Source organism: Dendrobates tinctorius, unplaced genomic scaffold (genome assembly GCF_039654945.1).
Source record: "Dendrobates tinctorius isolate UK_male_01 unplaced genomic scaffold, ASM3965494v1 ptg000189l, whole genome shotgun sequence".
Classification (NCBI taxonomy): domain Eukaryota; kingdom Metazoa; phylum Chordata; class Amphibia; order Anura; family Dendrobatidae; genus Dendrobates; species Dendrobates tinctorius.
This window is the reverse complement of record NW_027361856.1, coordinates 7,100,003-7,126,545: the sequence shown is the minus strand read 5'-3', so window position 1 is coordinate 7,126,545 and position 26,543 is coordinate 7,100,003. Positions and strand designations below refer to the sequence as shown.

The window sequence follows — 26,543 nt, the reverse complement described above, 5'->3', positions numbered from 1 at the left end:
ATATTTTGTGGAATAACCCTTGTTTGCAATTACAGCTAATAATCGTCTTTTATAAGACCTGATCAGGCCGGCACAGGTCTCTGGAGTTATCTTGGCCCACTCCTCCATGCAGATCTCCAAGTTATCTAGGTTCTTTGGGTGTCTCATATGGACTTTAATCTTGAGCTCCTTCCACAAGTTTTCAATTGGGTTAAGGTCAGGAGACTGACTAGGCCACTCCAACACCTTGATTTTTTGCCTCTTGAACCAGGCCTTGGTTTTCTTGGCTGTGTGCTTTGGGTCGTTGTCTTGTTGGAAGATGAAATGACGACCCATCTTAAAATCCTTGATAGAGGAGCGGAGGTTCTTGGCCAAAATCTCCAGGTAGGCCGTGCTATCCATCTTCCCATGGATGCGGACCAGATGGCCAGGCCCCTTGGCTGAGAAACAGCCCCACAGCATGATGCTGCCACCACCATGCTTGACTGTAGGGATGGTATTCTTGGGGTCGTATGCAGTGCCATCCAGTCTCCAAACGTCACGTGTGTGGTTGGCACCAAAGATCTCGATCTTGGTCTCATCAGACCAGAGAACCTTGAACCAGTCTGTCTCAGAGTCCTCCAAGTGATCAAGAGCAAACTGTAGACGAGCCTTGACATGAAGCTTTGAAAGTAAAGGTACCTTACGGGCTCGTCTGGAACGAAGACCATTGCGGTGGAGTACGTTACTTATGGTATTGACTGAAACCAATGTCCCCACTGCCATGAGATCTTCCCGGAGCTCCTTCCTTGTTGTCCTTGGGTTAGCCTTGACTCTTCGGACAAGCCTGGCCTCGGCACGGGAGGAAACTTTCAAAGGCTGTCCAGGCCGTGGAAGGCTAACAGTAGTTCCATAAGCCTTCCACTTCCGGATGATGCTCCCAACAGTGGAGACAGGTAGGCCCAACTCCTTGGAAAGGGTTTTGTACCCCTTGCCAGCCTTGTGACCCTCCACGATCTTGTCTCTGATGGCCTTGGAATGCTCCTTTGTCTTTCCCATGTTGACCATGTATGAGTGCTGTTCACAAGTTTGGGGAGGGTCTTAAATAGTCAGAAAAGGCTGGAAAAAGAGATAATTAATCCAAACATGTGAAGCTCATTGTTCTTTGTGCCTGAAATACTTCTTAATACTTTAGGGGAACCAAACAGAATTCTGGTGGTTTGAGGGGTTGAATAATAAATGACCCTCTGAATAAACTTTTCACAATTTAAAAAAAAATTAAACAAAGAAATAACATTCTTTTTTGCTACAGTGCATTTCACACTTCCAGGCTGATCTACAGTCCAAATGTCACAATGCCAAGTTAATTCCGAATGTGTAAACCTGCTAAATCTGCAGGGGGTTGAATACTACTTGTAGGCACTGTATATAATATATAAAGTCCTCACAACTGGGGGCAAACATTCCCCCCCAATCCCTGACAGTGAGATATATAATTAGTGGCTTGCGTGTGTAGTTTACTGTACATGAATTAGCCTAATTTAAAACAAACGATGTGGGGTCCCCTGTATTTTTATTGATAACCAGCCAAGGTAAAGCAAATAGCTGCAGGCTTATATTATCAGGCTGAGAAGGTCTCTGATCAGGCTCATCCCTGTCTAAAAATACCATCTCACAGCCGATGAACTAGTGAAAAGGGGAGTGTGGGGAGTCTTTATTCAAACAAAGAGGGCTTTTTCAGTGTATGTATTTTTATTTTTTACTAGCCAGGGCATAATAACTAACTGTGGTTCGTTATAACAAATTATGATTAACCTCCATCGCATAGTCCCGTGCCCATGTATCCATCATACATATCCTCCATCCCATATTCCCATCATACATATCCTCTATCCCATAATCCCGTGCCCATATACCCATCATACATATCCTCCATCCCACAGTCCCGTGCCCATATACCCATCACACATCCTCCATCCCATAGTACCGTGCCTATGTATCCATCATACATATCCTCCATACCATATTCCCATCATACATATCCTCCATCCCATAGTCCCGTGCCCATATACCCATCACACATCTCCTCCATCCCACAGTCCCGTGCCCATATACCCATCACACATCCTCCATCCCATAGTCCCGTGCCCATGTATCCATCATACATATCCTCCATCCCATATTCCCATCATACATATCCTCTATCCCATAATCCCGTGCCCATATACCCATCATACATATCCTCCATCCCATAGTCCTGTGCCCATATACCCATCTCCTCCATCCCACAGTCCCGTGCCCATATACCCATCACACATCCTCCATCCCATAGTACCGTGCCCAAATACCCATCACACATCCTCCATGCTACAGTCCCGAGTTGGGTGGCACTGAGCAGGGAGTTCCTGGAGATGTGCCGTTATGTAACATAGCATTGCGTCTTTGTGTGGGCGGCCGCTGATGATGCGATTTTCTAAGCCGGTAACAGACCGCGGCAGTAATAGAGGAAGGGGTGATTAATTTCTGTCATGTGCTCTCTGCTCCTTTCTGGGGGACAGACAATGGCTGGGAGCTTATGTTCCCGGGGATGCTAGATTTCTTTCACTCTGCTGAGGTGTTGTGGAGTGGGAAAACTGTTGCTCAAGCAACCAATCACAACTCAGCTTTCATCTTTTAAAGCAGCTCTGGTGAAATGAAAGATGCTTAGTGATTGGTTGCTATGGGCAACACAGGCAAGTGTAACCTGTTGGGGTCAAGAAGATGTGCCTATAAAATAGATATATTAGATATTTTACGGAGCTTTACGTGTGGAGTGAGTGTGGCTATGCGTAGAGGGCATGGCTTGATGTACACACACACACACTCTCAATTTTATATACAGCTCTGGCAAAAATTAAGAAACCACTTTCAAATGTTCAGTTTGTCTGATTTTCCTCTTTATAGGTATAGAGTAAAATGTAAATTATTCTTTTAGCCTATAAACTTCTGACAACGTCTCCAAATTTCCAAGCAATAAATTTTGTTTGTTTTTTCTGAAAAGGAGAAATGGTAAACAGTGCTTTCAGACCTCAAATAATGCAAATAAAACAAGTTCACAATCATTTAGAAACAACAATACTAATGTTTTAACTCAGGAAGAGTTCAGAAATCAATATTTTGTGGAATAACCATGATTTTTAATCACAGATTTCATGTGTCTTGGCTGCTTTCCACCAGTCTTTCACACCGCTTCTAGCGCAAAAATGTAAGCAGTTCTTCCTTGTTTGATGGCTTGTGAGTATCCAACTTCCTCTTGATTACATTCCAGAGGTTTTCAATGGGGTCCAGGTCTGGAGAATGGGCTGCCCATAACAGGGTTTTGATATAGTAACATAGTTATTAAGATTGAAGGAAGACTTTAAGTCCATCTAGTTCAACCCATATCCTAACTTGCCCTAACATGTTGATCCAGAGGAAGGCAAAAAAAACCCATGTGGCAAACTTCACATTGGGGAAAAAAATTCCTTCCCGACTCCACATACGGCAATCAGACTAGCTCCCTGGATCAACGCATTATTAAGGTAACTAGTGTATATACCCTGTAATATTATACTTTTCAAGAAAGGTATCCAGTCCCTTCTTAAATTTTAGTAGGGAATCACTCATTACAACCTCATATGGCAGAAAGTTCCATAGTCTCACTGCTCTTACAGTAAAGAATCTGCATCTGTGAGTATGCTTAAACCTTCTTTCCTCCAGACGTAGAGGATGCCCCCTTGTCCCTGTCACAGGTCTAAGAGTAAAAAAAATCATGGCGGTCTCCCTGGGACAAAGTAAAAAAAAAAAAAAAAAAAAAAATTAACATGTGTAAAAATGTTTTTTAAAAAATTCCTAAATAAAGAAAAAAAAATATATTGTTTCAAAAAATACATTTATGTAAATTATCCCCTTACCTACAATGGACGTAATATTCCGTCCATGTGACCCTGGACCTAAGTCCCATGGACGGAATATTACGTCATAGCGATCAGCGGCGGCCACGGTGCTGCTGTTACCCTTGGGAAAATAAAAATTGATTTTTTAATTGTAATACTGTACGTTATAAACTTCTGTGAAGCCCTTATGGGTTCAAAGTTCTCACCACATATCTAGATAAGTTCCTTGGGGGGGTCTAGTTTCCAAAATGGGGTCACTTGTGGGGGATTTCCACTGTTTAGGTACATCAGGAGCTCTCCAAACGTGACATGGTGACCGATCTGAATTCCAGCCAATTTTGCATTGAAAAACTCAAACAGCGCTCCTTCCATTCTGAGCTCTGCCATGCGCCGAAACAGTGGTTCCCACCCACATATCAGCGTACTCAGGACAAACTGCACAATAACTTTTGCAGTCCAATTTCTCCTGTTACCCTTGGTAAAATAAAAAAAATTGAACCTGAAGTATTTTTTTTGTGAAAAAAAGTTAAATGTTCATTTTTTTTTTTTTTTTTTTTTAAATATTCAAAAAAAATCCTGTGATGCACCTGAAGGGTTAATAAACTTCTTGAATGTGGTTTTGAGCACCTTAAGGGGTTCAGTTTTTAGAATGGTGTCACTTTTGGGTATTTTCTATCATATAGACCCCTCAAAGTGGCTTCAAATGTGATGTGGTCCGTAAAAATAAAATGGTGTTGCAAAAATGAGAAAGCGCTGGTCAACCTTTAACCCTTATAACTTCCTAACAAAAAAAATTTTGGTTCCAAAATTGTGCTGATGTAAAGTAAACATGTGGGAAATGTTATTTATTAAGTTTTTTGTGTGCCGTATCTCTGTGATTTAAGGGCATAAAAATTCAAAGTTGGAAAATTGCGAAATTTTAAAAATTTTCACCAAATTTCCATTTTTTTCACAAATAAACGCAAGTTATTTGAATTAAATTTTACCACTAACATGAAGTACAATATGTCATGAGAAAACAATGTCAGAATCACAGGGATCCATGGAAGCGTTTCAGAGTTATTACCTCATAAAAGGACAGTGGTCAAAATTGTAAAAAATTGGCCCGGGAGTTAACGTGCAAACCACCCTTGGTAGTGAAGGGGTTAAAAAAAAAAAAAACAATAAAAGTACACATATTTAGTATCGCCGCGTTGGTAATGACCCGCCCTATAAAACTGTCCCACTAGTTAACCCCTTTAGTGATCCCCTTAAAAAAAGACAAAAAAATGCTTTATCATACCGCCGAACACAAAGTGGAATAACACGCAATCAAAAAGACGAATATAAATAAATGTGGTACCGCTGAAGACATCATCTTGTCCTGCAAAAAACGAGCTGCCATACAGCGACAGTGAAAAAAGAAAGTTACAGCTTGCACAATAAAGCGATGCAAAATTATTTTTTTTATATAAAATGGTTTTTATTGTATAAAAGCACCAAAACATAAAAAAAATGATATAAATGAGGTATCACTGTAATCACACTAACCCAAAGAATAAAACTGCTTTATCAATTTTACCGCACGCGGAACGTTGTAAACGCTCCCCCCAAAAGAAATTCATGAAATGCTAGTATTTGCTTATTCTGCCTCCCAAAAATCGTAATAAAAAGCGATCAAAAAATGTCACGTGCCCAAAAATGGTACCAATAAAAACGTCAACTCGTCCCGCAAAGAATAAGACCTCACATGATTCGGTGGGCCAAAATATGGAAAAATTATAGCTCTCAAAATGTGGTGATGCACAAACTATTTTTTTGCAATAAAAAGTCTTTTAGCGTTACAGCCGCCAAACATAAAACCCCGCTATAAATAGTAAATCATATCCCCCTTTATCACCCCCTTAGGCTAGTTTCACACTAGCGTTTTTTAGCGTTGCTTTTCGTGCGCAATAGAATAGCATACAAAAAACGCATCATGCGTTTTGTATGCGTTTGCTTTTTTATGCGCATGTGTTTTGACCAGTTTCTAGCCATGTTAACTCTTAAAACGCATGCAATTTTAAACGCAGGCGTGCGCATACCCATGCGCACGCCTGCGTTCCCATAGCTGTAATGTGACATTCCGTGCGCGGTTTTTTTGAGACAGGTCGGACCGACCAAAAATGCAACAGGTTGCATCCGGCGCGACTAGGCGCACACTACAAAGAAACGCATGCGCACGAGAACGCATACAAGAGCGTGCATACGCTAGACCATGCGCCCCCATGTTAAAGATAGGGGTGCAGGACGCATGTGCATGGACGGGCACGAAGCGCAGCGCTAAAAAACGCTAGTGTGAAACCAGCCTTAGTTATGGAAAAATAATAAAATATTTTTTATTTATTTCCATTTTTCCATTAGGGCTGGGGCTAAAGTTAGGCTTGAAGTTAGAATTGGAGGGTTTCTCACAGGGTGGATTTGATTTAAATCTAACTGATTTAAATCACGATTTAAATCACTAGTCAGGCTTGATTTAAATCAGTGATTTAAATCAAAGTTTCTACCTAAACTAGTTCTTGCTACTTCAACATGCAAGTAGATGAAGATTTTTAGAATCACTTTTTATATTACTTTTTTCTCCCCAGTTTAATGGGTTAATCATTCATATTTGGACACCACTGTTCTGTTGTACTTAGGAAGGAGAAAAATAATCCTGACCTTAATAACAATTTAAATAGATTTATTCAATTGAAACAATAACAACATTACAGCATAAGTTATTTGCTTAAACAAACATCCATGTTTGTTAACTAATTTGGCTAAACAAAATATATATATATTTTAAGAAACTTAGACTGTCAGCCCAGCCGACACATGAAAAACTTAAATACTACTGTCCCTGCTGTCCTCTGTAGCTCACTTGTCGTCATCTTCATCTTCTTCTTTGTTCCTATTCATAATCTGGAAAAGAAAAACAAGCTTTCCTGCTTTATTGGGTCCCAACCGATTTCTCAATTTAGAATGAATGAGTCCAAAGGAAGAGAATATTCTTTCAACGCCTGCAGAAGAAGCTACTGCTGTTAAAAGTGAAATCATTACTTGAACAGTCTCTAAATCCAAGCGCTTAAGTGACTTACACCAGTTTACTGGTGTGACCTTCCTTAAAATATCTTCAGCAAACATATATTTCTTGAATGGTTCCCCCTTAGCTCTGAAGTTTATTATAGTTGGCATTAAAGATGGATGATTGCTGGATACCCATGTCATAGCTAACTCCTCTTCCTCAGCACTTAGGTTTTGACCCTGATATTGGATATTGACAATATTTGCCAAAAAATGAGCTGGAGTCAGTGCTTGTCCCATTCGTTTGTTTACTGCTTGTAATTTAATTCTGTCCATGTGTAGTTCTGTTTTTAAGTGTTCACTCAGTTCCTTCCAAATTTCAACAGCATCCGCAATAAAACAGCTATTTTTCTGTATTTTGTTTAAAGCTTGAGAGATGGGTTTCAGGAAGCTCAGCATATGTTCAACATTTCTCTTAAGCCCAATGTTGAGGATTTTGGCCGTGACAGTGCCATCTATTTTATCTCGATTTTCTTCACAAAGTGTCATCAGAATAGGCCAGTGATATACTGCTCAAAACAGTCCACCACAGAGTTCCATCTAACATCTTGTGGGAGCTTTAGCTTGGTTCCACCCATCCTTTTCAGAGCTGCTGCAGCAAAATGATTATTACGGAAGTATTTAGCAATTTCAACAACATTAGCCTTTATTTCTGGAACACTTAAGTCTTTGGCTAAGAGGTGCAGCAAATGAGCACTGCAACCATATGTTATTAGCAGCTTTGTATTCCCTCCCTGCTCTTCTAAATCTCTTCTCATCTTGGATACGTTTGCAGCATTGTCAGTGACCAAACTGCGTACTAGACATTTGAATTTTTGTTCACATGTCGTTATAGCTTTTACTGCCACTTCTTGTAAGTATTCTGCTGTGTGTGCATTTCCTGACGTATCAGTTGTTTGTGCAAGGAAGACTTTACCTTCTTCTGTTATACAAGCACATACAACAGGATCATTGTGGACATTACTCCACCCATCAATACTTAGGTTAACAATTTTACCCTCCAGAGCTGTTGCACATTGCTCCATTTCTCTGTCATACACTTGATCCAGCAGTTTCCCTGCAACATCAGCTCTGCTGGGTGGACTGTATCCTGGTCTCAGTGACTGAACCATATTAATGAAATATGGGTTCTCAGTCAGACGGAAAGAAGAGTTTGTTGCATAAATAAACTGGGCAATTTTTTCAATCAATCAACTCTTTTTCTAATCTGCTAGTTCTTATCACAAACCTATCTATGGTGGTTCCAGGAGGTAAAGGTTTCTTCTTCCTTTTGGGTGATGGTGATATGTGGCTGTGGGTGTCTGATGATGATGCTGCTGCTGCTAATGAAGCACTATCCTGGATGGATAACTCTGAAACTGTAGAACAGGATGATAGTGATCTTGGAGGTGGATAGTTTCCAGAATCCATGAATTCCCCTAAACAAAAAAAGTCAATGCTGTTATTTTATTGTTTATACAATTTCTGCTTATTGTACACAACACATCACTGCCCCTGCCCCAAAAGGAATATTTGTTTTTCTTCATAACTGTACCAAATGACAGTAACATGCAGTAATAATAAGAAATATAATTTTTCTCACACATGATAGTTCAGTCTTTAGAAATAGGATTCAATAAAAATGTTTACCAACCTGAAGATCAGGTGAACATCACCGCACTTCTCATGATGTTGCCTCATTCGCGCCACCAGGCCTTGCATCTCTTTGTTGCATCGTTTGCATTTTGCACACATGCCTGCCTTACCGATAGGCGAAGGAGCTTCATTAAAATATTCCCAAACTGGGTCTCTTTTACGCCCTGCTGCCATTATAAGGAAAGAATGTAATAAACCTCAGATCGTACACACAAACAGATCCAGACTTGTCTGTCTGTGGCTATGCTGCAGTATTGTGCTCAAAGTTTCACTTCATTTTCTTGTCTGCTTGCCCTTCCTCCTCCTCACACTTAGATTCACATTCTTCTTGTGTTGTGCAGATCTATTCCACTCCAAACAATCAGAAACATATTGTCTAACTTCTTGGACTTGGCACTGAAGGGGTTGATTCTGTATTCATAGGTTTGTAGAACAATAGGATTAAGGTCTTTTTCTCAACTCTGTTCATGTTGTAACATTTTTGCCGTGAAGAAGAGGCTGGGACCTCTGCGGAGTCAAATTCAGTTTTGAGAACTGCGTAAGTAAAGTGAGCGTCTGTGATAATATAGGAGAGAAACTGCCCACTAATCCTACAGAAACCTCTGGAAGAGCATGGCATTGTGAATGTTACACATATACAGCCTTTATTCTACTGAGTTAAACAACTCAGCTTTATCTCATGATGGAAGAACCTTTGGATGGTAAAATATTTTCCTCAAAAAGCAGTTTATTGAAAAAAATCCGATTTTTTTGATTTTTTTAAAAAAAAAACATTGATTTTTATCCACCCTGGTTTCTCAATTCTAGCCAATTCTGCGTTGAAAAAAGTCAAACGGTGCTCCTTCCCTTCAGAGTTCTGCCATGCGCCAGAACAGTGGTTCACCCCCACATTTGGGGTATCAGCATACTCAGGACAAATTGCACAATAACTCTTGGGGTCCAATTTCTTCTGTTACCCTTAGGAAAATAAGAAATTGGGGGGTGCAAATATAATTTTTGTGTAAAAAAATATGATTTTTTATTTTTATGGCTCTACGTTATAAACTTCTGTGAAGCACATGGGGGGTTCAAAGTTCTCACCACACATCTAGATAAGTTCCTTAGGGGGTCTAGTTTCCAAAATGGTGTCATCTGTGGGGGGTTTCCACTGTTTAGGCACATCAGGGGCTCTCCAAACGCGACATGGCGTCTGATCTCAATTCCAGCCAATTTTGCATTGAAAAACTCAAATGGCGCTCCTTCCCTTCCGAGCTCTGCCATGCGTCCAAACAGTGGTTTACCCCCACATATGGGGTATCAGCGTACTCAGGACAAATTGCACAATAACTTTTAGGGTCCAATTTCTCCGGTTACCCTTGAGAAAATAGAAAAAAATTGGACCTGAAGTAATTTTTTTGTGAAGCACCTGAAGGGTTAATAAACTTCTTGAATGTGGTTTTGAGCACCTTGAGGAGCGCAGTTTTTAGAATGGTGTCACTTTAGGGTATTTTCTGTCATATAGACCCCTCAAAGTCACTTCAAATGTGATGTGGTCCCAAAGAAAAAAAGTAGGAATTAGTCCTACCGAAGTCCATCATGACAGCACCACCAGGAGGTTGTCCTCCTTATCCTTGATAGGGACCGGAACACAGAAGAGGTTAAATAGCCATCCCCACTACCACCCTTCAGTGATTTTCTAAGTACCACACCAGGAAGGATGCAACACTAATTTTATTGAACTTCCTTCTACACGTTTACATCACATATCAGACTGGAAATTTGAGGGAGGGTATATAAGGGGTACTGTCATGATGGACTCCTGGAAATACCATTACCAGTAGGACTAATTCCTACTTTACAGGACGTCCCTCCTGACAGCACCACCAGGAGAATTACCAAGTAACTTCTACTAGGGCGGGATTACAGCCTCAAGGACTTTCCTCCCAAAGACGGTTTGCTGATTTGTCATAACATCTAATTTGTAATATTTACAAAAAGTAATTTAGACCAAGTTGCAGCCCTGCAGATTTGGTCCATGGAAGCTCCTGTGCTTTCTGCCCATGAAGCAGAAACTGCTCTCAGTGAGTGAGCCCTGAGGTTTTCCGGCAGAGATTTTCCCGCCGACAAGTATGCTGCACAAATAGTTGACTTTAACCATCTGGCTATAGTAGCTTTTGACGCTTTTTTCCCCTTTGTTCTTTCCTGTCATCTGGACAAAGAGGTTAGAGTCCACTCTCCAGTCCTCCATGAGTTTCAAGTATTGAAGAATAGTTCTTTTAACGTCCAAGAGGTGAAGAGAGCGTTCTCTTTGTTGTAGTTCTAACAGAAAGTAGGTAACACTAGCTCCTGATTCCTGTGGAAGTCAGAAACCACTTTGGGAAGAAAGGCAGGATCTAACTTTAAGACAATGCAGTCCTCCTGTATTTTTAAAAATGGGTGTCTTATGGACAGGGCCTGGATCTCCCCTATGTGTCTCGCAGAAGTTATTGCTACGAGAAAAAGAGCCTTGAACGTTACTATCAGGATCCTGTAAGCGCCGGCGGACAGCCGTGGCTGAGCAGGGTAACTCACACAGACTACAGGAGGGCCCGGGGTCCGATACTGCAGGGAAAGTTCAGACAACAGGACCTGTGACACTGAAAGTAGTAAACAGTACAAGGACCTACGATCATGTGACCACAGGGGGCGTGGCTTAGCGTCCTGCTGCAGGAGGTGACTGTAGGGTTTTATTACAGGAATCCTGGAGTAAAGGCTAGGGAAACTCAGGTCAGACAAACGGGGGGGGGGTCATACACGGAGAGGGCGGCGCGGTACCCGAGGGACAAGCAGAGAATAGTCAGAACGTAAGCAATGAATCATACACAGAGATAGCAACACAGTACAAGCGTGGCAATCAGAGTAGTCAGGTCCAAGGCAAAAGAGTCATACACGGAGATAGCAATGCAGTACAAAAGGAACAGGCAGAACTCGTAACAGGGTTCCTTACACTTGCCAGTCCTACTCTAATATGAAAACCACAGAAAGAGGAAAGAATCCACCAATATTTGAGAAAAAACCAAAACAGGGAGAGATGCTTACTTGTATAAACAGCGAAAAATGAGGATGAATGAACTCATGGAGATCAACATCCAACACTGCGGAGACACCATCACATGTTTCTCAACGCAGTGATTCTAGAGCAAAGCCCCCATCCCTTATGGGAAATATGTAAAATATGCAAAACACAAGCCGCGGAGACACCATCACGTTTCTCAACGCAAGCAATGACTAGCCATGTTTTTCCCCGGGAAGGAACAACTACGGGAAGGGCAGTCTCCAATGAAGGAAACCACCTATGCCAAAACATGGTATCCATCCACAGACAGCTGTTTCGGGGTATTGCCCCTCATCAGTGTGGAGTAGGAAACTGGCCAGTAGGAGCAATGCCTAGTAGAAGACTGTGAAAAATGAGGATGAATGAACTCATGGAGATCAACATCCAACACTGCGGAGACACCATCACATGTTTCTCAACGCAGTGATTCTAGAGCAATGCCCCCATCCCTTATGGGAAATATGTAAAATACGCAAAACACAAGCCGCGGAGACTCCATCACGTTTCTCAATGCAAGCAACTGGCCAGTAGGAGCAATGCCTAGTAGAACACTGTGAATCACTGCGTTGAGAAACATGTGATGGTGTCTCCGCAGTGTTGGATGTTGATCTCCATGAGTTCATTCATCCTCATTTTTCACAGTCTTCTACTAGGCATTGCTCCGTCTGGCCAGTTACCTACTCCACACTGACGAGGGGCAATACCCCGAAACAGCTGTCTGTGGATGGATACTATGTTTTGGCATAGGTGGTTACCTTCATTGGAGACTGCCCTTCCCGTGGTTATTCCTTCCCGGGGAAAGACCTGGCTAGTCATTGCTTGCGTTGAGAAACATGTGATGGTGTCTCAGCGGCTTGTGTTTTGCATACTTGTATAAACAGGCCTCAGTACAAATGCACTAACAGCGTGCAGCGGACCCAAGTAAAATGGCAACTGCACAGGTGCAATAATACCTAATGAAACAGCCAGCCTACAATCATGGATTTGCCGTGTGGCACACAAGTGCAAAAAAATAATCCGTATGTGGCAATGTTCACAAAGTTATACAAGTAAGCATCTCTCCGTTTTGTTTTTTCTCAAATATTGGAGGATTCTTTCCTCTTTCTGTGGTTTTCATGTTAGAGTAGGACTGGCAAGTGTAAGGAACTTTGACGTTAGTTTGCCAGCTTACGTATTATGGCCATAATATTAACCAATAACTTACATATATTGATATGTTTTTGTGCACTTTTTATCTTTTCAGGGTGCAGTTGGGCCCAAATGGTTCTGTAAACTGTGGCCTCTGTTCACACGTGAGGCATTATAGTTAGCACTGGGCAGCCCCCCTATATGGTGTTACTAAGAGGCTGTGAACCATATGCTTTGCATTCCCTGTGTGAACATTGCCACATACGGATTATTTTTTTGCACTGGTGTACCACACGGCCAATCCCTGATTGTAGGCTGGCTGTTTCATTAGGTATTATTGCACCTGTGCAGTTGCCATTTTACTTGGGTCCGCTGCACCCTGTTAGTGCATTTGTATTGAGGCCTGTTTATACAAGTAAGTATCTCTCCCTGTTTTGGTTAGAACTCGTAACAGGGACAGAACCGGATCAAAACCAAACAAGCAAAGTATCACAGTCACAAAGCACACCAGGGTCACACACACTCGGCCAAGGATCTGAGTATAAGCGACAAGGAGTGAGCCCACAATGAGGCTATAAAAGCCTCCCAGAATCTCAGAGTGAGGCTGTCCAGATTAACCTCTGAACTACCTGATCCCACAAACTCAGCAGATCATGACAGTTACTGACCTTAGGAGTGCCTGATCTAATGGCTCATATGGATCCTGGCGTAGTTCATTCAGGACCAAGCTGAGATCCCAGGGGGGTAACTGAGCTACGGATTGTGGGTCTCACACGCTATGTGGCTTTTTTAAACCTCACCACCCAGGGATGATTGGGTAGTGGAAAATCAAAAAATGAATCTAGAGCTGAAACCTGTGCTTTTAGCATACTAGGCCTCAGTCCTTTGTCAAAGCCTGCCTGAAGGAAGTCAAGAACGTGAGGGATATTTGGACCCTGGGTGATAGATACTGGCACTTTACTCTGAGAACAGAACTTTTTCCAGACTTTCCAATATATTGCTGAGGTTATTGTTTTCCTACTCCTTTGCATAGTTGATAGAACTCGTTCTGACAGCCCTTTTGATTTTAGGATCTCCATCTCAGGATCCAGGCTGATAGCTGTAACATCTCTGGTTTCTGATGTACTAGAGGGCCCTGGGTTAGTAGATCCGGTCTTGCTGGTAGAATTGGATCCTCCGGCGCCATCCATCTTAGCAGGGAGAACCAGCATCTCTTGGGCCAGTAAGGGACAATCAAGATTACCGATGCTCTGCTTTCCTGTATCTTTCTTAAGACTCTTTGGGCAAGATGTGGGAAAGCGTAAGCGAGTGCCATGTTCCATTTCTGTGCCAAGGCGTCTACCCCTGTTGTGTTGTCTCCTGAATTTAGAGAAAAAAAAAAATTCTTTTGTTTTTGTACTTCTCCTTGAGGCAAATAAGACGATCTCTGGTGTCCCCCAGAACCGGGATAGCTGAACGAAGACTTCTTCGTTTAGCGACCACTCTGAAGGGTGGACTTTCTCTCTGCTTAGGAAGTTCGCCAACTGGTTCTTTGACCCTCTCAGGTGAACTGCCGTAATTGATTTTACTGTGTGCTCTTCCCAGGAAATAAAGTGCAAGATAGGTCCTGTAAGTGACGATGTCAGGACCCCCTTGATGTTGAAGCAAGCTACTGTAGTTGAATTGTCTGAGAAGATCTTGACGTTCTGACCTCATAGTTTTCCCTGGCATGTTTTCAGTGCCTCCCAGACTGCCCTGAGCTCTCTGTGGTTTGAGTACCGGTTGCGTATTGATGTGGGCCAAGTTCCTTGGAGGTAACGTCCCTTCATGTGAGCTCCCCAACCTCTGAGGCTTGCGTCGGTAGCGATATTTATGCACAGGAATGCTCTCCAAGGTCTTCCCCTTCTGATGTTTAATGTGTCTGCCCACCATGATAGAGACTGCTTTACTTCTCTGGATAACCCCATGTTTTTGTCCAGTGATGACTCCTTGCCATCTCATGCCGCCAGGAACTCTTGCTGCAAGATCCTTGAATGGAACTGGCTCCACTGGACGCTGGGAATACACGAAGTCACGAGACCCAGGATTCTCATGTCCTTCCTTATGGAGATGTATTTCTGTTTCTGAACCATTCTTGTTCTGAGTCCAGGATGACTCTGAGAACCACATATTTCCTTTCTGGATTGAAGCTTGATTACTTCCAGTTTATTAACCATCCTAATTTCTGTAGGAATGACACGGTAGTTGTAAGGTCTCCCTGTCACGTGGACCCCACCCTGTATGACACGACCCGCAGGTCGGTAACTAATACAACAAGACACGGCACGTGTAAGGGTCCTGTGTGACACGACCCGCAGGCCGGTAACTAAAACAACAAGACACGGGGGAAGGAGAAACAGTTACAACGGTGGACCCTGCGACAGGGAACGGGGACATGGAGACCTCCTGCACTCCCCTGAGTCTGTGTCCCTCACACTCCTAACATTTCCTATACAGGCTCCTCACCTGTCGCCGAGCCGGAACCTGTCACCCTAGCACACCCTACACCTATCACTTGCTAGGGAGCAGGGTGGTGCAGGCACTGGCCCCACTGCTGTACTAAAACACACCAGGGAAAAATACAAACAGGGATAACACCACTTAGCTTTGCTCTTTTGCTATTGCTCCCAGCAAGAGTCCACCACCAGAATGCAGCTTTCCTCCAGAATAGCTGCTACTCCCCCAAACTTTGTCAGAGCTGCAAGGAACACCTCTCTGTAATTCCTTCCTTCACCAGACTTTACACCAGAGCTCCCCTGAGCTGCTCTGTAGTTCCTTCCTTCACCAGTCTTGGTTGAAAATGAGCAATATCACCAACCGTGATTGCAACCACCTGACACTCTTTTATAGGTAAGAGCCAGCAATCACACCTGCTTCATAAAATCACGTGCACTAAACTAAAGTAACCAGAGTGCTTTTTTATCTGTCATGATCCAGCATGTCCCTTTATTGCGAACCTGAGGTATTTTTGATGTGAGGCATGGATAGGTACGTGATAGTATCATAGTAGGCAATATTTAAATCTAATGTGCTCATTAATGATTTCTCCTTTATCAACGGTATGACTGCTTTTAGAGATTCCATTTTGAATCGCTTGTAGGTCACCCACAGATTTAGTGGCTTCAGGTTTATTATTGTTCGATATTCTCCTTCTGCTTTTTTTTTTTGTTTTTTTTTACTGAGAATAGAGTTGCGGAATGACCCTGAAATCTTTGGGCATGAGGTACTCGGGTAATGGCCCCTACCTCCATCAGCTCTTGAATGTCTTTTAAAAGTCTCTGATGGATTACCAGAGACTGGGTTTGGGTTACACAGTATCTACTGGGAGGTCGCTGGGTGAATTTGATTTTGTACCCTTCTGCGACCGTAGTGTCCCTCCTACTTTCCTGGCGTCATAGTCTGCTGGGTCTTGCGAGGAACTTTTACCTCTTCCCCCTTTTGGGTAGCTCCACCTGCCAGACTTCCCCTTTCCCCTTAATAGTCCTGCCTGGGATGGTAGCAGGTCCTCCAAAATGACGGCATTTTCTTAGGCCTTTCCTCCGGAAAGCCTTTCTTTTTGTCAGCTTTTTCAAGCAACTCATCTAGTACAGGCCCGAATACATAAAGACCCGAAAATGGTATGGAGCACAATTTGTTCTTTGACTGGGTATCCCCTCTCTAGGATCTCAACCACAGAGCTCGCCTCGCTGCATTAGACAGAGCATTATTCCTTGCGGCAAAGCGGACTGATTCCACTGAGGCGTCTGCCATAAAGTCAATAGCCATTTTCAGAGGAGGTAGCGATTTTAGAATCTCTTCTTTGGAGATTTTGTTCCCAATGTGATTCTCTAGCTCGCCCACCCAAAAGCTCATTGATCTGGCTACCAAAGTGGCTGCTATGTTTGTTTTCATAACAGCTGACGACGATTCCCAGGTTTTTTGAGGCCTTCTGATCTCTTATCCATCAGATCTTTAAGGCCGGATGAATCCTTGAAAGGAATAGCTGTCTTTTTAGACACCCTAGCTACAGGTATGAGCTTTGGAATTTTTTTTTCCCATACCTTGGTCTCTTCTGGATTGAAGGGGAGGTGGTATTTAAAGTCTCTTGGGACCACCAGTTTTTTCCCAGCTTCTTCCCATTCTTCCAATATCATAATCGTTGTGTGTGTTAACCGGGAATACTCTATTTCCACAAGCTCTTAGCCCGCCGAACATCTCATCCTGGGTTGTTAGTGGCTCCATAGAATCCTCTACATTCATTGTGTTCCTGACTGCTTGTAGGAGTGTGTCAGTGTTGTCAGATGAAAAAAGGGTAACATTCGCCCGAATCTGGATCGAAGTAGTCTGACACCTCTCCTTCTTCCGAGCTCTGTTCCAGATCCCATCTGGGCCTCTTAGGTTGTGGGGATTGTAGTGGTACAAGTGCTGTGACCGTAGTCTGTACCTCCTCTCGGATCATGGATTTTATATTATCTAGTAGTGAGGACTGCTCCTCTTTGAGCAGTCCGGATATGGAGCCTTCACATAGTTTTTTTTGTATATCCCTGTGGGAATCTGGCCGAGCATAGGGGGCATCTATTGGGCTTCTGGTTGGTAGTTGTGGTGGATCGCCTAGGTGTTTCCTTAGCCTGAAAGACATGTATAGGAAAAAGGCTCCTGTATGTCTGCGTGTGCAGACCTGTACGGGACCCTTACTACCCCTTTACTCACATGGTACAGGGCCGGTTCTAAGGATTGCATGTTTGGACGTCCAACACTTTACATCTTTACTGAGTCAAGTGTGCTGTCAGTCTGTGTGTCTTTTAAGTAGTCAGTCTCACCCGGCTTCAAGACATCTGATTCGTCCTCCTTCCGAGCCCAGCTGCTGTTGATCACAACGTCACTGGCTCCTTACTGCGCACGTTCCCTCTGGAACACACACCGGCTGGTCCGGTGACGCCCTGGCTCGGTCCCCATTTGAAGGCACGCTTACACCCGTCACATGGAGCGCCGGGATCCAACTGACACCAGGCCTCAGCGAACCTCCCCCACCCCGGCCGGAGGCCACATCTTCCCAGGCGCTGCCAGGTCCGGTGCTTCTGGCCCCGCCCTGGAAGTCGTCACTTCCTGCGGAGTGAGCGACAGCCCAGGACTCTGCCGCTCAGAGCCCTCTGGAAAGGGATAAAGCCATTCCCGGGAGTCCCCTGCTCTACTGGGTCCCGACGCCCCAAGGGCCACCGGCGGTCTCTCTGTTCTCCTCTGCGCCTGTCCCTGATAGGAACAGGAAAAACACTGAAGGGTGGTAGTGTGTGTGTTGGGGGGGGGGGGGGGCTATTTAACCTCTTCTGTGTTCCTGTCCCTATCAAGGATAAGAAGGACAACCTCCTGGTGGTGCTGTCAGGAGGGAAGTCCTGGAAAATGATGTTGTGAAAATGAGAAGTTGCTAGTCAACTTTTAACCCTTATAACTTACTAACAAAAAAAATTTGGGTTCCAAAATTGTGCTGATGTAAAGCAGACATACTGCGGCTTGGAACCCACACCGCAGGCAAGTTCAAGCAGTGAAAAAAAAGCACAGTGGACATGAGATTTCAATTAGTCCCACCCACTGTGCTTGTACTGTACAACACAGCATCTAGAACACTATCATTACTGATAGTGGGAATGCAGACTAAAGGGGCCTTTACACATAGCGATATCGCTAAAGCGTCACCGACTTGGTGACGCAGCAGCGATATCGCTATGTGTGATACTTACCTCCGATCGGCTCCTCCACTGTCTGTCGCTGATCGCGCAAGATCGTGCAGCTCCATTTCTCGTCGGGCGCTTCCTGCTGGCGCCGACGAGCGACGTATGGACGCGGGCGGGAGGACATCAGGATCGCCACGTCTGAAAGGTAAGTAACGACCGCTGCTGCGTCGCTACATCGCTGTGATATCTGCCTGTGTGGCAGCTCACTAGCGACCATTTAGCGATGCACCAGCGATCCTGACCGGGTCGTATCTTTGTCGGGATCGCTGGTGCATCGCTAAATGTAAAGGGGCCTTTAGGAATGGAGAGAGCCCCCTGGTAATCACATCCTTCAGGACAGCACAGAGAGGAGCCCACAGCCACTACAGGAAAGGATGGCGAGGAGCCCCACAACTATAGTAAGGCATGGAGGGAGGCTCCATGGAGTCCATGCCAAACTGGAGGGCACCGCGAGAGGCCCCCGCTCAACCACGCCCTAAGGGAGACCCACACACATACCCCACACAGATTCACACTTCCGCAGTTCCTCATCAACCACGAACAAAGCCACACACATGGGCCCCCGGCCCCCTGTACAGCTCAGCACCACACACAGCTCAGCACCACAGTGTCACGATCCCACCCGCTGACACCGATGTAACGGACGGAGGGATGCGACGCACGGCTACCACAGGCACAGGGGGGCTTATTTTAGTTATCCCACCGCTGGCACCATGTGACAAAAAAAACAGCAATCTAGTCTCGCCCTAACAATTTATCGCAGGGGGGTTATTTTGGATGTCCCACCACTGCTAACAATATTCCACAAACTGCGGGGATTTATGTATATCCCACTTTTCAGCTCCACTTTGGAACTCGCAGCTCTCCGGCACTCCCCCCCCCCCATCCTCAGGTCAGTCAGGGAACTACACCTGGAATAATTGGTTACCGGCCAGCTGCTTCAATGAGGTAAGCCACCCAGCACGCTACAGTGAGAGAATTAAAATGCTCTGGCCACAGCCACCCAATTAGCTTATAAAATCACTTTCTGTCACAGTCAGCAGTACCCGGGACCCAGACCACACTTCGCCGCCACCAGCTCCGGATTTTCTTTGATTAAGATTTAAACTTAATAGAGCGGTTCGAAGCCAACCCAATTCAGTAGCGTAATTATCTTAAAGGCATGTAAATTCGTTTTTAAAGCGTGGAGACAGAGCTAATAAGTTTTATAGGTTATTCCAAAAGACGGGCAGTGTTACAAAGATAAAAAAAGTTTTACTAAGTTGAGACATTAGATAGGTACAATGCAAATATAAAATAAATGGGATTAAAAAAAACAGAGATTAACACTTACATTTGCTTAGATGGACTTAGGCTAACCATGTGGGGAGGCGGGGACAGACATCTCCCTGCATCTGGGATCCGAACAGCACGAAATCTCCAGCATTCAAGAATGCCCTCTCAACTCAGTGAGTGTTCTCTATAGTTTTGGGTCATGACATCATAAAGGGGCCGTCTGGTCATCACCAGATGACCTCCCCCTGCTCTTGGAGTTACAATTCTGACTACAAAACTTATAATAACTATATCTCGCAGAGGGTACCTCATATACACACAGATAGGCTAATGAAAATGATACTGTCTAAGGCAATAATTCAAAACCAAGCATGCAGTAATTATGTCACACTGTTTATTAGAAATCCATTTCTCTGATTCTGTCGGGGCTTGAACTTAGCAAGAACCACCGCAGTGAAGCCGGATCGGAGCCCGTCGCAGAAATGTCCGTTCCATTTTAATGTCACGAACAGGGTCCGAGCTATGGCTTCGCTAATATCTCCCATATATACCTATGATGCCACATGTGTCTCTGACAAAGGAAATTCTTTCCACTTAGCTAATTAACATTCCTTAGCTGAGGAGGGGTAAGGTTGGCACAGGAAGCATCTGGTGTCGTTACAGATGCAGGCACAGAGCTGCAATGTGTGTGAGCTGTGGGTGAGGAAGCGGGGTTGCAGGGGCTGACAGGCAAAAGTCTCATCTGTAGTGCAGAGAATGGAAGATTATGGGATGTTCCGTGGAAATCATATTTTACATTATCCTTACACACACAGCAGCCATTGCACAGCTCAGCACCACACACACACACACACACACAGCAGCCACTGCACAGCTCAGCATCACACACGCAGCAGCCACTGCACAGCTCAGCATCACACACGCAGCAGCCACTGCACAGCTCAGCATCACACACGCAGCAGCCACTGCACAGCTCAGCATCACACACGCAGCAGCCACTGCACAGCTCAGCATCACACACGCAGCAGCCACTGCACAGCTCAGCATCACACACGCAGCAGCCACTGCACAGCTCAGCATCACACACACAGCAGCCACTGCACAGCTCAGAACCACACACACACACAGCAGCCACTGCACAGCTCAGAACCACACACACAGCAGCCATTGCACAGCTCAGAACCACATACACAGCAGCCATTGCACAGCTCAGAACCACACGCACACACACACACACACCAGTCACTGCACAGCTCAGCACCACACACACACCAGTCACTGCACAGCTCAGCACCACACACACAGCAGCCACTGCACAGCTCAGCACCACACACACAGCAGCCACTGCACAGCTGAGCACCACACACAGCAGCCACTGCACAGCTCAGAACCACACACACAGCAGCCATTGCACAGCTCAGAACCACACACACAGCAGCCATTGCACAGCTCAGAACCACACGCGCGCGCGCGCACACACACACACACACACACACACACACACACACACACACACACACACACACACACACAGCAGTCACTGCACAGCTCAGCACCACACACACAGCAGCCACTGCACAGCTCAGCACCACACACACAGCAGCCACTGCACAGCTCAGCACCCCACACAGCAGCCACTGCACAGCTCAGCACCACACACACACACACAGCAGCCACTGCACAGCTCAGCACCACACACACAGCAGCCACTGCACAGCTCAGCACCACACACACACGGCAGCCACTGCACAGCTCAGCACCACACACACACGGCAGCCACTGCACAGCTCAGCACCACACACGGCAGCCACTGCACAGCTCAGCACCACACACACGGCAGCCACTGCACAGCTCAGCACCACACACACGGCAGCCACTGCACAGCTCAGCACCACACACACGGCAGCCACTGCACAGCTCAGCACCACACACACGGCAGCCACTGCACAGCTCAGCACCACACACACGGCAGCCACTGCACAGCTCAGCACCACACACACGGCAGCCACTGCACAGCTCAGCACCACACACACGGCAGCCACTGCACAGCTCAGCATCACACACAGCAGCCACTGCACAGCTCAGCACCACACACAGCAGCCACTGCACAGCTCAGCACCCCACACACACACACACACACACAGCAGCCACTGCACAGCTCAGCATCACACACAGCAGCCACTGCACAGCTCAGCACCACACACACAGCAGCCACTGCACAGCTCAGCACCACACACACAGCAGCCACAGCACAGCTCAGCATCACACACACAGCAGCCACAGCACAGCTCAGCACCACACACAGCAGCCACTGCACAGCTCAGCACCACACACACAGCAGCCACTGCACAGCTCAGCACCACACACACAGCAGCCACTGCACAGCTCAGCACCACACACAGCAGCCACTGCACAGCTCAGCACCACACACACACACAGCAGCCACTGCACAGCTCAGCACCACACACACAGCAGCCACAGCACAGCTCAGCATCACACACACAGCAGCCATTGCACAGCTCAGCACCACACACACAGCAGCCACTGCACAGCTCAGCACCACACACACAGCAGCCACTGCACAGCTCAGCACCACACAGTAGCCACTGCACAGCTCAGCACCACACAGCAGCCACTGCACAGCTCAGCACCCCACACACACAGCAGCCACTGCACAGCTCAGCACCCCACACACACACACAGCAGCCACTGCACAGCTCAGCACCCCACACACACACACAGCAGCCACTGCACAGCTCAGCACCCCACACACACACAGCAGCCACTGCACAGCTCAGCACCCCACACACACACACAGCAGCCACTGCACAGCTCAGCACCCCACACACACAGCAGCCACTGCACAGCTCAGCACCACATACAGCAGCCACTGCACAGCTCAGCACCACACACACAGCAGTGTTGTGAGTTCATTTTCTGGTCTACCAGTTGTGAGTTCTCCTTCCAGGCTCCCTCTAGTGGTAACAGGAGGTAGTGAGGCTGATTTAATCAGTGGAGATCTGCCACCTGCTAAGGAGGATGACGACTGGACCTCAGGAATCTCAGACTGGATTTAAGACAGCCGACACCCTATTCTGGTGCTGGTGATTCCTTCTGGCTTGTCAGGTCTTGGTTCTCAGCTCTGTTCCAGTCAGCTCAAGCTAAGTTTTTCTGCTAATGTTCACACTTGATTTTGTTGGTCTATTCGTTTGTGTGGTCAGCCAGCCCCGGCTGGGGCTGTGCTGAATTTCCACTCTTATTTATCTGTATTTGCCAATTTGCTTTTTGTCCCTTATTAGATTGGCCTCTTTTTGCTCTGTCTCAGAATATATCAGAGTGCTGATATAGTGGGAGAAGTCTAGTGACTTCAGGGTTCATTTTGTTATCAGAAGTGTTGGACATTTTTGTAGGGATTCTGGCAGATTGCAGACAGTGTCTTTCCTATCCTTTCTAGTTAGTTTGGGCCCCATCGTTTGCTCAGCCTATTTTCCTGCCTGTGTTTGTGTTTTCATCTTGTTTCACCGTCAATACATGTGTGGGGGCTGTCTTTCCTTTGGGGTCTGCTCTGGGGCAGTTTTCCCCTTTTTTTGCTTTAGGCTTATTTAGTCCTCCGGCTGTGACGAAGCGTCTAGGTTCATCGTAGGAACGCTCCACGGCTGGTGCTAGTTGTGTAGTTAGGATCAGGGATCTGCAACCTGCATAGTTACCAACCTCTCTGGTTTTCTGTGATTTAGCTTGTTTTGTTTTTTCCTCCTTGGTGACCCATTCATAACACAGCAGCCACTGCACAGCTCAGCACCACACACAGCAGCCACTGCACAGCTCAGCACCACACACACAGCAGCCACTACACAGCTCAGCACCACACACACAGCAGCCACTGCACAGCTCAGCACCACACACACAGCAGCCACTGCACAGCTCAGCACCACACACACAGCAGCCACTGCACAGCTCAGCACCACACACACAGCAGCCACTGCACAGCTCAGCACCACACACACAGCAGCCACTGCTCAGCACCACACACACAGCAGCCACTGCACTGCACAGCTCAGCACCACACACACAGCAGCCACTGCTCAGCTCAGCACCACACACAGCAGCCACTGCTCAGCACCACACACACAGCAGCCACTGCTCAGCACCACACACACAGCAGCCACTGCACAGCTCAGCACCACACACACAGCAGCCACTGCACAGCTCAGCACCACACACACAGCAGCCACTGCTCAGCACCACACACACAGCAGCCACTGCTCAGCACCACACACACAGCAGCCACTGCACTGCACAGCTCAGCACCACACACACACAGCAGCCACTGCTCAGCACCACACACACAGCAGCCACTGCTCAGCACCACACACACAGCAGCCACTGCTCAGCACCACACACACAGCAGCCACTGCACAGCTCAGCACCACACACACAGCAGCCACTGCTCAGCTCAGCACCACACACACAGCAGCCACTGCACAGCTCAGCACCACACACACCTCATCGATACCTTGAAAGGGTTGTCCATCTCGTTGTACGGCGCCGCCATCTCTCCGGTGTCTGCTGATTGGTTTTCCTGTATGCGGAAACAGCAAAGTCACATGAGTGTCCCGTGACCCTGACGTCACTAATACTCCGACCGCGCAAATTACGTCAACAATAAAGGCGGAGCGTCAAATGACGTAGGAGAGAAACCAGGAGGGGCGCTCGGGAGCCAGCGCGTATCTGGCAGAATAGGACGATTCATTAGCTCGCTGTGTGGCGCCAGTTTTTGGGGGGGGACGCTGGGGCTAAAATGTATTGTCTTATTGAGCTAACTCCGTGTAGGCTCGCAGGCACTATACCCCTCATTAATGGAAAGGAGCCGGCACACTGCATAAAGGAGCTGCACATAACAGCAGCAGGTTAGGGGCAAAACTAGTTCTGCCCTTTGTTTATACTATATTACAAGTAAAGCTTTATGGCCTTTAGTGATGCTTTGTTTGGGGTTCTCTCCAAATTGTTAATTATATATCCATCCCTATTTTGGTAACTTCCAATTTTTTGCTATGTGTTGCACGGATCAGTACTAGAGAAGTCACAGTCACCAGTGAGGTATCACAGGGGTCAGTACTGGAGAGGTCACAGTCACCAATGAGGTATCGCAGGGGTCAGTACTGGAGAGGTCACAGTCACCAGTGAGGTATCACAGGGGTCAGTACTGGAGAGGTCACAGTCACCAGTGAGGTATCACAGGGGTCAGTACTGGAGAGGTCACCGTTACCAATGAGGTATAGCAGGGGTCAGTACTGGAGAGGTCACAGTCACCAGTGAGGTATCACAGGGGTCAGTGTCGGAGAGGTCACAGTCACCAATGAGGTATCACAGGGGTCAGTACTGGAGAGGTCACAGTCACCAATGAGGTATCACAGGGGTCAGTACTGGAGAGGTCACAGTCACCAATGAGGTATCACAGGGGTCAGTACTGGAGAGGTCACAGTCACCAGTGAGGTATCACAGGGGTCAGTACTGGAGAGGTCACCGTTACCAATGAGGTATAGCAGGGGTCAGTACTGGAGAGGTCACAGTCACCAGTGAGGTATCACAGGGGTCAGTGTCGGAGAGGTCACAGTCACCAATGAGGTATCACAGGGGTCAGTACTGGAGAGTTCACAGTCACCAGTGAGGTATCACAGGGGTCAGTACTGGAGAGGTCACCGTTACCAATGAGGTATAGCAGGGGTCAGTACTGGAGAGGTCACAGTCACCAATGAGGTATCACAGGGGTCAGTACTGGAGAGGTCACAGTCACCAGTGAGGTATCACAGGGGTCAGTACTGGAGAGGTCACAGTCACCAATGAGGTATCACAGGGGTCAGTACTGGAGAGGTCACAGTCACCAGTGAGGTATCACAGGGGTCAGTACTGGAGAGGTCACAGTCACCAGTGAGGTATCACAGGGGTCAGTACTGGAGAGGTCACAGTCACCAATGAGGTATCACAGGGGTCAGTACTGGAGAGGTCACAGTCACCAATGAGGTATCACAGGGGTCAGTACTGGAGAGGTCACAGTCACCAGTGAGGTATCACAGGGGTCAGTACTGGAGAGGTCACCGTTACCAATGAGGTATAGCAGGGGTCAGTACTGGAGAGGTCACAGTCACCAGTGAGGTATCACAGGGGTCAGTGTCGGAGAGGTCACAGTCACCAATGAGGTATCACAGGGGTCAGTACTGGAGAGGTCACAGTCACCAGTGAGGTATCACAGGGGTCAGTACTGGAGAGGTCACCGTTACCAATGAGGTATAGCAGGGGTCAGTACTGGAGAGGTCACAGTCACCAATGAGGTATCACAGGGGTCAGTACTGGAGAGGTCACAGTTACCAGTGAGGTATCACAGGGGTCAGTACTGGAGAGGTCACAGTCACCAATGAGGTATCACAGGGGTCAGTACTGGAGAGGTCACAGTCACCAGTGAGGTATCACAGGGGTCAGTACTGGAGAGGTCACAGTCACCAGTGAGGTATCACAGGGGTCAGTACTGGAGAGGTCACAGTCACCAATGAGGTATCACAGGGGTCAGTACTGGAGAGGTCACAGTCACCAATGAGGTATCACAGGGGTCAGTACTGGAGAGGTCACAGTCACCAGTGAGGTATCACAGGGGTCAGTACTGGAGAGGTCACCGTTACCAATGAGGTATAGCAGGGGTCAGTACTGGAGAGGTCACAGTCACCAGTGAGGTATCACAGGGGTCAGTGTCGGAGA

General features: G+C 46.4%; 1 protein-coding gene and 1 long non-coding RNA gene across 2 annotated transcripts in view; both read right to left on the bottom strand.

Moving 5' to 3' along the window:
- SCAMP3 (secretory carrier membrane protein 3) overlaps positions 1–24,463 on the bottom strand; it is a 41,538-nt gene extending 17,075 nt beyond the window's left edge. The window contains exon 1 of the mRNA XM_073552348.1: positions 24,307–24,463. Within this exon, the coding sequence (XP_073408449.1) occupies positions 24,307–24,345 (39 nt within the window). The 5' untranslated portion in view covers positions 24,346–24,463. The remainder of the gene's footprint in view (positions 1–24,306) is intronic.
- Positions 6,553–11,722, bottom strand: LOC141055662 (uncharacterized). The gene is made up of 2 exons (XR_012221510.1): positions 8,590–11,722; positions 6,553–8,374 (listed from the first exon to the last, which is right to left on the bottom strand). It is a non-coding gene; the product is annotated as an uncharacterized lncRNA (long non-coding RNA).
- Positions 24,464–26,543: the final 2,080 nt, after the last annotated feature.